Below are 10686 nucleotides of genomic sequence, written 5' to 3'. Positions count from 1 at the left end.
ATGGAATTCCTTACGTATAAAGGGGGTAATAGCTACATGTTTGGGTTATTAGGCGGCAGCTAGTGACTGATCTGGGGAGGCATGTGATTGGCATGTGATTGGTATGTGATTGGCATGTGATTGGCATGTGATTGGTATGTGATTGGTATGTGATTGGCATGTGATTGGCATGTGATTGGTATGTGATTGGCATGTGATTGGCATGTGATTGGCATGTGATTGGCATGTGATTGGTATGTGATAGGCATGTGATTGGTATGTGATTGGTATGTTGGCATTAGGAGGGAACCTTGCATACTTGCCATGTAAATACATTGACTTGGGGCCACTGCAGGGTTTAATTCCCAATAAGCTTTACATGAAGTGTTTAGGGGTATAAATACCCCGGGGCACAATGAGAGGGGGTATCCTGGCACTGCCAACCCCACACTTACCTTGAGGGCTCACTAGATTGGCTCCATGCACTTGGGCTCACAGGCAGGGGTGCAGCACTTCTTGTTCCCGGGGCAGTTAGCGTCGCTGGAGCAGGCTGGGTTGGGGGCAGGAGGGGGGCATCTGGTTACAGGGATGGGGCACTTACCGGGCTTCTCTGCACAAGGAAAAGGAACCAAGTTATTTCAGCCTATTAACCCTCCCTGTGCTGTACTGGGTTCCCAGTGCTCCAGGGCAAGTGTTTGTGGATTGGAGGATTGAGCTGCGTGGGCGGAGAATAATGATTATAAGTTCCCCAGTACAACCTGTTATTAGCAGCCCCCCCTCCCTGTTCAGCTGGGGGCCCCATAAAGCCTACATGTGTCTCTCCCCTGGGGGAACTTGGGTGCACTTTTACCTCCATTCACTTCGCTACATACCCCCCCCCCCCCAGTGGGGCTACTATGTACCTGCCCACCAGTGGAAGGAGCCATCTGCCCGGAGCTCCATGAGTGTGGGGGAAGTTTGGTGCCAGGTCACATGGGGGCCCCCCGGCAGTAGGGTTGGGGGGGTATTGTACTCCTTACCAGCCAAGGCCTCCACACACTGCATCCTCTCCCCACTGAGACAGCACTTCCAGCCCCGGGGGCAGCTGCTATCAGTCTGACACAGGGGGGTATCTAGGGCAGAGATGCACGACAGCGTTTCTATGGTCTCGGGGCAAAACCCAATGTGTTCTGTAGGGAGAAACATCCATGGGCCGTCAGGGTCCTGATCCAAAGGCTTGGTACTGAGTGTCTGTGTAAATGTGTGTGAGTGCCTGGTGTGTGAGTGTGTGAGTGAGTGTGTGAGTGAGTGGGTGAGTGTGTGTGCGAGTGTGTGAGTGAGTGTGTGAGTGAGTGAGTGTGTGAGTGAGTGTGTGAGTGAGTGAGTTGGTGAGTGTGTGTGTGAGTGTGTAACTGAGTGTGTGAGTGAGTGAGTATGTGAGTGAGTGAGTGAGTGTGTGAGTGAGTGTGTGAGTGAGTTGGTGAGTGTGTGAGTGGGTGAGTGAGTGAATGTGTGAGTGAGTGGGTGAGTGAGTGAATGTGTGAGTGTAGAAGGAATAAAGGTGGGTACCTGTCTGGGGGCCCCTACATTTGTGCCCCCCACATTCCTCGCAGCACTTATCCTTCCCGGTGCAGTCGGCGTCTGTCTGACACTTGTGCTGGGGGGGCCCCGCTGGGCACCATCTGCCTGGGGCCGGGCACTGGCCGGGTTTCACTGTAACAGGCAATTACTCCTATTAGTATGTGCCCCCCACCCCAATAGCAAGTGCCCCCAACCCCTATAGTTAGTGCCCCCCACCCCCATAGTAAGTAACCCCCACCTCCATGGTAAGTGCTTCCCACCCCCATAGCAAGTGCCCCCCACCCCTATAGTAAGTGGCCCCCCACCCTCATAGTAAGTGCCCCCACCCCATAGTAAGTGCCCCCCCACCCCTATAGTAAGTGCCCCCCACACATATGAATTAGTATCACAGATGTCTATCTTATCTCCCCCCTCCCCCCCCGGCAGCCAGTTGGTCAGTGAGTTCCCCCCATCTGATTAATCAACTCTGTTTATTGCCCCAAGTCCTGACCAATCAGCATCCATTCTGATCAAACTGATTGGTCACATCCAATAGATATGCTGCCAGCCAATCAGCTCCCATACTGGCAAGGGCCAATAGAAAAGCCCAAGGGCCCCACTTGCCTATGACAGTTGGGGTGCACTCCAGGCGGCAGTTGGAGCAGCAGCACCTCTCTTTCCCCGGGCACTGACCGTCCACTTTGCACTCATCGTCCGAGGGGAAGTCCAGGCCACAGAGGGAGGCGTCGTAGTAGGGGCAGGAATCCCTCTTGTCTGTGGGAAGCACCATGGGTACATGTTAGCCATATGCCTGGCCCCGCCCATGAGGAACAGCATTGCGCCTTACCTTCCAGGGGGTGGAGACATCTCTTCCTGCAGCCGTTGTGACAGCATTTCCTATTGGCTGGGCACTGGGGGTCGGTGTCACATTCATGTTTCAGGGATCGGTCACAGGAGTCAATATTCACCGGCTCCGGGCACTTTCCGGGCTTTGGCCGCCCAATCATGGCAGGACCAGGCTCCTTTGTAAATCGCCCCGACACTGTAGGGGGCACAGGGGGTACTGGTTCTGTTTGGGCTCAGGCCATAGACAGTAGTCCAGTCAGGGAAAGAGCTAGACTCTACTGATACACATGGGTTAAACTGTGCCCCCAGCCTGCCATCTTGGGCCCCCAGCCTGCCGGCTTGGGCCCCCCTCATGGTATCTGCCACTCTTACTACTATATGTATATGGGCGGTTCTGACCCAAAGCTGGGGGCGCGGTTCTGTTTCCTCTGCAGCCTCCTGACAGCACTTTAATGTATCAGGGGCCACAGTACCCTACTATATCAGGGGCCCCAGTACCCTACTATATCAGGGGCCCCAGTACCCTACTGTATCAGGGGCCCCAGTGTCCTACTGTATCAGGGGCCACAGAGCTCTACTGTATCAGGGGCCCCAGTACCCTACTGTATCAGGGGCCCAGTGTCCTACTGTATCAGGGCCCCAGTGCCCTACTGTATCAGGGCTCCAGTGCCCTACTGTATCAGGGGTCCCAGTACCCTACTGTATCAGGGGCCCCAGTGTCCTACTGTATCAGGGGCCACAGAGCTCTACTGTATCAGGGGCCCCAGTGTCCTACTGTATCAGGGGCCCCAGTACCCTACTGTATCAGGGCTCCAGTGCCCTACTGTATCAGGGGTCCCAGTGCCCTACTGTATCAGGGCTCCAGTGCCCTACTGTATCAGGGGCCCCAGTACCCTACTGTATCAGGGGCCCCAGTGCCCTACTGTTATCAGGGGCCCCAGTGCCCTACTGTACCAGGGGCCCCAGTGCCCTACTGTATCAGGGGCCCCAGTGCCCTACTGTATCAGGGCTCCAGTACCCTACTGTATCAGGGGCCCCAGTACCCTACTGTATCAGGGGCCCCAGTACCCTACTTTATCAGGGGCCCCAGTACAATACTGTATCAGGGGCCCCAGTGCCCTACTGTATCAGGGGCCCCAGTACCCTACTGTATCAGGGCTCCAGTACCCTACTGTATCAGGGGCCCCAGTACCCTACTGTATCAGGGGCCCCAGTGCCCTACTGTATCAGGGGCCACAGTACCCTACTGTATCAGGGGCCCCAGTGCCCTACTGTATCAGGGCTCCAGTACCCTACTGTATCAGGGGCCCCAGTACCCTACTGTATCAGGGGCCCCAGTACCCTACTGTATCAGGGGCCCCAGTGTCCTACTGTATCAGGGCTCCAGTGTCCTACTGTATCAGGGGCCCCAGTACCCTACTGTATCAGGGGCCCCAGTACCCTACTGTATCAGGGGCCCCAGTACCCTACTGTATCAGGGCTCCAGTGCCCTACTGTATCAGGGGCCCCAGTACCCTACTTTATCAGGGGCCCCAGTACAATACTGTATCAGGGGCCCCAGTGCCTTACTGTATCAGGGGCCCCAGTACCCTACTGTATCAGGGGCCCCAGTGCCCTACTGTATCAGGGGCCCCAGTGCCATACTGTATCAGGGCTCCAGTGCCCTACTGTATCAGGGGCCCCAGTGCCATACTGTATCAGGGGCCCCAGTGCCATACTGTATCAGGGGCCCCAGTACCCTACTCTATCAGGGGCCCCAGTACTCTACTGTATCAGGGGCCCCAGTACCCTACTGTATCAGGGGCCACAGTACCCTACTGTATCAGGGGCCCCAGTGCCCTACTGTATCAGGGGCCCCAGTGCCATACTGTATCAGGGGCCCCAGTGCCATACTGTATCAGGGGCCCCAGTACCCTACTCTATCAGGGGCCCCAGTACTCTACTGTATCAGGGGCCCCAGTACCCTACTGTATCAGGGGCCCCAGTGCCCTACTGTATCAGGGGCCCCAGTACCCTACTGTATCAGGGGCCACAGTACCCTACTGTATCAGGGGCCCCAGTGCCATACTGTATCAGGGGCCCCAGTACCCTACTCTATCAGGGGCCCCAGTACCCTACTGTATCAGGGGCCCCAGTACCCTACTGTATCAGGGGCCCCAGTGCCCTACTGTATCAGGGGCCCCAGTACCCTACTGTATCAGGGGCCACAGTACCCTACTGTATCAGGGGCCACAGTACCATACTGTATCAGGGGCCCCTGTGCCCTACTGTATCAGGGGCCCCAGTACCCTACTGTATCAGGGGCCCCAGTGCCCTACTGTATCAGGGGCCACAGTACCCTACTGTATCAGGGGCCCCAGTACCCTACTGTATCAGGGGCCACAGTACCCTACTGTATCAGGGCTCCAGTGCCCTACTGTATCAGGGCCCCAGTACCCTACTGTATCAGGGGCCCCAGTGCCATACTGTATCAGGGGCCACAGTACCCTACTGTATCAGGGGCCACAGTACCCTACTGTATCAGGGCCCCAGTACCCTACTGTATCAGGGGCCACAGTACCCTACTGTATCAGGGGCCCCAGTACCCTACTGTATCAGGGGCCACAGTACCCTACTGTATCAGGGGCCCGCCCTATGTTGGGCCCAGACCTTGTATCAGGGGCCACAGTACCCTACTGTATCAGGGGCCACAGTACCCTACTGTATCAGGGCCCCAGTACCCTACTGTATGCTGTATCAGGGCTACCCCCAGGGGCCCCAGTACCCTACTGTATCAGGGGCCACAGTACCCTACTGTATCAGGGCCCCAGTACCCTACTGTATCAGGGGCCACAGTACCCTACTGTATCAGGGGCCCCAGTGCCCTACTGTATCAGGGGCCACAGTACCCTACTGTATCAGGGCTCCAGTGCCCTACTGTATCAGGGGCCACAGTACCCTACTGTATCAGGGGCCACAGTGCCCTACTATATCAGGGGCCCCAGTACCCTACTGTATCAGGGGCCCCAGTGCCCTACTGTATCAGGGCTCCAGTGCCCTACTGTATCAGGGCCCCAGTGCCCTACTGTATCAGGGGCCCCAGTGCCCTACTGTATCAGGGGCCACAGTACCCTACTGTATCAGGGGCCACAGTACCCTACTGTATCAGGGGCCCCAGTGCCATACTGTATCAGGGGCCACAGTACCCTACTGTATCAGGGGCCCCAGTGCCCTACTGTATCAGGGGCCCCAGTGTCCTACTGTATCAGGGACCCCAGTGCCCTACTGTATCAGGGGCCACAGTACCCTACTGTATCAGGGGCCCCAGTACCCTACTGTATCAGGGGCCCCAGTACCCTACTGTATCAGGGGCCCCAGTGCCCTACTGTATCAGGGGCCCCAGTACCCTACTGTATCAGGGGCCCCAGTGCCCTACTGTATCAGGGGCCCCAGTGTCCTACTGTATCAGGGACCCCAGTGCCCTACTGTATCAGGGGCCACAGTACCCTACTGTATCAGGGGCCCCAGTGCCCTACTGTATCAGGGGCCACAGTACCCTACTGTATCAGGGGCCCCAGTGCCCTACTGTATCAGGGGCCCCAGTGTCCTACTGTATCAGGGACCCCAGTGCCCTACTGTATCAGGGGCCACAGTACCCTACTGTATCAGGGGCCCCAGTGCCCTACTGTATCAGGGGCCACAGTACCCTACTGTATCAGGGGCCACAGTACCCTACTGTATAAGGGGCCCCAGTACCCTACTGTATAAGGGGCCACAGTACCCTACTGTATCAGGGGCCCCAGTGGCTGCTGCAGAGCTAAAGGTGTATAAGATACAACAAGCAGTAGGGTAACACAGGGGCCCGGGTAGCCTGGCATTGCCATAATACTCACCAGTGGGTCGCTGTGCCAAGGAGCCCAGAGAGCAGAGGCCCAGGAGCAGGAGGGCCACAGTCGGTCCCATGTTGGCCAGTAATAGCGCGTGCTGGGTTTGTTCCACAGGATTTATACTGGGAGGGAAGGGGCAGGAGTGAATAAGGAAGGGAGGGGCCCCCAATTAAACTATAAATAAGTCTCTGTGTCACAATAACAAACTATAAACAGCAACAGGGAAAAGGAGAAAGGGCCCCAAACCTGCAGCGGCCAATAGGGAGCCTGAAAGCAACAGTATCATGCAGGGGCCAGTGCTTAGTGAGTCTGGCTCTGCGGGGGTGGGACTATCCCAGGCATAGAGACATAAGGGGACAGCACCACCATACATTGCTATGGGGGGGAACCCATTGTCCATTTCTGCCCCCCCCCCCCATGGCTGAGCCACGGATCCTGCACCACATGGTGTGGGTAAGTGATGTATAGGGGCCCGTCCTGTCTCTCTAATTCCAACCCTGTCTCTCTAATTCCCATCCTGTCTCTCTAATTCCCACCCTGTCTCTCTAATTCCAACCCTGTCTCTCTAATTCCCACCATGTCTCTCTAATTCCCGTCCTGTCTCTCTAATTCCCACCCTGTCTCTCTAATTCCCATCCTGTCTCTCTAATTCCCATCCTGTCTCTCTAATTCCCATCCTGTCTCTCTAATTCCCATCCTGTCTCTCTAATTCCCACCCTGTCTCTCTAATTCCCACCCTGTCTCTCTAATTCCCATCCTGTCTCTCTAATTCCCACCCTGTCTCTCTAATTCCCACCCTGTCTCTCTAATTCCCATCCTGTCTCTCTAATTCCCACCCTGTCTCTCTAATTCCAACCCTGTCTCTCTAATTCCCATCCTGTCTCTCTAATTCCCACCCTGTCTCTCTAATTCCCATCCTGTCTCTCTAATTCCCACCCTGTCTCTCTAATTCCAACCTGTCTCTCTGTCTCTCTAATTCCCATCCTGTCTCTCTAATTCCCACCCTGTCTCTCTAATTCCCACCCTGTCTCTCTAATCCCCTCCTGTCTCTCTAATTTCCCACGCCTGTCTCTCTAATTCCCACCCTGTCTCTCTAATTCCCATCCTGTCTCTCTAATTCCCATCCTGTCTCTCTAATTCCCACCCTGTCTCTCTAATTCCCATCCTGTCTCTCTAATTCCCACCCTGTCTCTCTAATTCCCACCCTGTCTCTCTAATTCCCACCCTGTCTCTCTAATTCCCACCCTGTCTCTCTAATTCCCACCCTGTCTCTCTAATTCCCACCCTGTCTCTCTAATTCCCACCCTGTCTCTCTAATTCCCACCCTGTCTCTCTAATTCCCACCCTTCCTGTCTCTCTAATTCCCACCCTGTCTCTCTAATTCCCTCCCTGTCTCTCTAATTCCCACCCTGTCTCTCTAATTCCCACCCTGTCTCTCTAATTCCCACCCTGTCTCTCTAATTCCCATCCTGTCTCTCTAATTCCCACCCTGTCTCTCTAATTCCCACCCTGTCTCTCTAATTCCCATCCTGTCTCTCTAATTCCCACCCTGTCTCTCTAATTCCCACCCTGTCTCTCTAATTCCCACCCTGTCTCTCTAATTCCCTCCCTGTCTCTCTAATTCCCACCCTGTCTCTCTAATTCCCACCCTGTCTCTCTAATTCCCACCCTGTCTCTCTTATTCCCATCCTGTCTCTCTAATTCCCACCCTGTCTCTCTAATTCCCACCCTGTCTCTCTAATTCCCTCCCTGTCTCTCTAATTCCCACCCTGTCTCTCTAATTCCCACCCTGTCTCTCTAATTCCCACCCTGTCTCTCTAATTCCCACCCTGTCTCTCTAATTCCCCTCCTGTCTCTCTAATTCCCCTCCTGTCTCTTGTGACAAAAAGGCTTGTCTCAGTGAGACTTGTCTGTTGGATGGCAGGTATATATGGCAGGTATATATGGCAGGTATATATGGCAGGTATATAGCACCCAGGCTGAGGTACTGGCTCCTTTAAATCTCCAGGGTAGGAGAGGCTAGCGCCCTGCAGTATGGTTAGAGAATGCTGGAGCCAATTAGGGAATGCTGGAGCCAATTAGGGAATGCTGGAGCCAATTAGGGAATGCTGGAGCCAATTAGGGAATGCTGGAGCCAATTAGGCAACAGCTGAAGCATTTAAGGTGAGCCTGGGGGTGCAGCAAGGGGTCAGTTTTCTGAGAGACTGGGAGGTTGAGCCTGGTCTAATTGAAGGTCACTCTCAGAGCAGGGCACAGTGCAGGGGGGCTGCCTGTGTTGGGAACCCCTAGAGGAGCTGGGGGGCTGCCTGTGTTGGGAACCCCTAGAGGAGCTGGGGGGCTGCCTGTGTTGGGAACCCCTAGAGGAGCTGGGGGGCTGCCTGTGTTGGGAACCCCTAGAGGAGCTGGGGGGCTGCCTGTGTTGGGAACCCCTAGAGGAGCTGGGGGGCTGCCTGTGTTGGGAACCCCTAGAGGAGCTGGGGGGCTGCCTGTGTTGGGAACCCCTAGAGGAGCTGGGGGTGCCACCTGGCACTGTGAGGGAGCAGTGGGAGTCGCGACCAGATAGGCCAGTTTCTGAGAGAGACTGAGGGGGGCAGGCTGGACTGACGACAAGCTCCCCTGATTCTGGGGCTCCAGAAAAGGACTGCCGGGCATTGGCAGTGAGGATTTGGGTATCCCGTGTGTTGAAACGACAGTCTGGTGAGACTTATGTTTTCTTGAACTGTTTACTTGTAAATACCAAGTTGTGATATATACTGCCTTACTGTGGGAAATAAAGCACAGGAGCCTGATCATTTTGGTTGCAAACCAGAGTTGTCTGTCTCGTCTGTGAAGCCCAGATTCCCATCCGCTACCGGCTGCTACCAGCTAAATCCCCACACTCTCTAATTCCCATCCTGTCTCTCTAATTCCCCTCCTGTCTCTCTAATTCCCACCCTGTCTCTCTAATTCCCATCCTGTCTCTCTAATTCCCCTCCTGTCTCTCTAATTCCCACCCTGTCTCTCTAATTCCCATCCTGTCTCTCTAATTCCCACCCTGTCTCTCTAATTCCCACCCTGTCTCTCTAATTCCCATCCTGTCTTTCTAATTCCCACCCTGTCTCTCTAATTCCCACCCTGTCTTTCTAATTCCCACCCTGTCTCTCTAATTCCCTCCCTGTCTCTCTAATTCCCACCCTGTCTCTCTAATTCCCACCCTGTCTCTCTAATTACCACCCTGTCTCTCTTATTCCCATCCTGTCTCTCTAATTCCCACCCTGTCTCTCTAATTCCCACCCTGTCTCTCTAATTCCCACCCTGTCTCTCTAATTCCCCTCCTGTCTCTCTAATTCCCCTCCTGTCTCTTGTGACAAAAAGGCTTGTCTCAGTGAGACTTGTCTGTTGGATGGCAGGTATATATGGCAGGTATATATGGCAGGTATATAGCACCCAGGCTGAGGTACTGGCTCCTTTAAATCTCCAGGGTAGGAGAGGCTAGCGCCCTGCAGTATGGTTAGAGAATGCTGGAGCCAATTAGGGAATGCTGGAGCCAATTAGGGAATGCTGGAGCCAATTAGGGAATGCTGGAGCCAATTAGGGAATGCTGGAGCCAATTAGGCAACAGCTGAAGCATTTAAGGTGAGCCTGGGGGTGCAGCAAGGGGTCAGTTTGCTGAGAGACTGGGAGGTTGAGCCTGGTCTAATTGAAGGTCACTCTCAGAGCAGGGACAGTGCAGGGGGGCCTGTTGGGACCCCTAGAGGAGTTGGGGGCTGCCTGTGTTGGGAACCCCTAGAGGAGCTGGGGGGCTGCCTGTGTTGGGAACCCCTAGAGGAGCTGGGGGCTGCCTGTGTTGGGAACCCCTAGAGGAGCTGGGGGGGCTGCCTGTGTTGGGAACCCCTAGAGGAGCTGGGGGGCCTGGGACCCTGGGCTGGGGGCTGCCTATGTTGGGAACCCCTAGAGGAGCTGGGGGGCTGCCTGTGTTGGGAACCCCTAGAGGAGCTGGGGGGCTGCCTGTGTTGGGAACCCCTAGAGGAGCTGGGGGGCTGCCTGTGTTGGGAACCCCTAGAGGAGCTGGGGGGCTGCCCTTGTGTTGGGAACCCCTAGAGGAGCTGGGGGGCTGCCTGTGTTGGGAACCCCTAGAGGAGCTGGGGGTGCCACCTGGCACTGTGAGGGAGCAGTGGGAGTCGCGACCAGAATAGGCCAGTTTCTGAGAGAGACTGAGGGGGGCAGGCTGGACTGACGACAAGCCTCCCCTGATTCTGGGGCTCCAGAAAAGGACTGCCGGGCAATTGGCAGTGAGGATTTGGGTATCCCGTGTGTTGAAACGACAGTCTGGTGAGACTTATGTTTTCTTGAACTGTTTACTTGTAAATACCAAGTTGTGATATATACTGCCTTACTGTGGGAAATAAAGCACAGGAGCCTGATCATTTTGGTTGCAAACCAGAGTTGTCTGTCTCGTCTGTGAAGCCCAGATTCC

The 10686-nt window shown here is 55.2% G+C and overlaps 1 protein-coding gene across 1 annotated transcript; it reads right to left on the bottom strand.

Annotated features, from left to right (window-relative positions):
• Window positions 1-446: 446 nt before the first annotated feature.
• LOC101730330 (WAP four-disulfide core domain protein 5-like) lies at window positions 447-6322 on the bottom strand. The gene is made up of 5 exons (XM_031902832.1): window positions 6237-6322; window positions 2366-2560; window positions 2143-2292; window positions 999-1148; window positions 447-589 (listed from the first exon to the last, which is right to left on the bottom strand). The coding sequence occupies exons 1-5, from the start codon at window positions 6304-6306 to the stop codon at window positions 447-449; spliced, it is 708 nt and encodes a 235-aa protein (XP_031758692.1). The 5' UTR covers window positions 6307-6322.
• Between the last annotated feature and the right edge of the window lie 4364 nt (window positions 6323-10686).

This window comes from Xenopus tropicalis, chromosome 5 (assembly GCF_000004195.4).
Source record: "Xenopus tropicalis strain Nigerian chromosome 5, UCB_Xtro_10.0, whole genome shotgun sequence".
NCBI classification, from domain to species: Eukaryota; Metazoa; Chordata; class Amphibia; order Anura; family Pipidae; genus Xenopus; species Xenopus tropicalis.
Note: the sequence above shows the minus strand (reverse complement) of the source record. Positions and strands in the feature narration are given on the sequence as shown.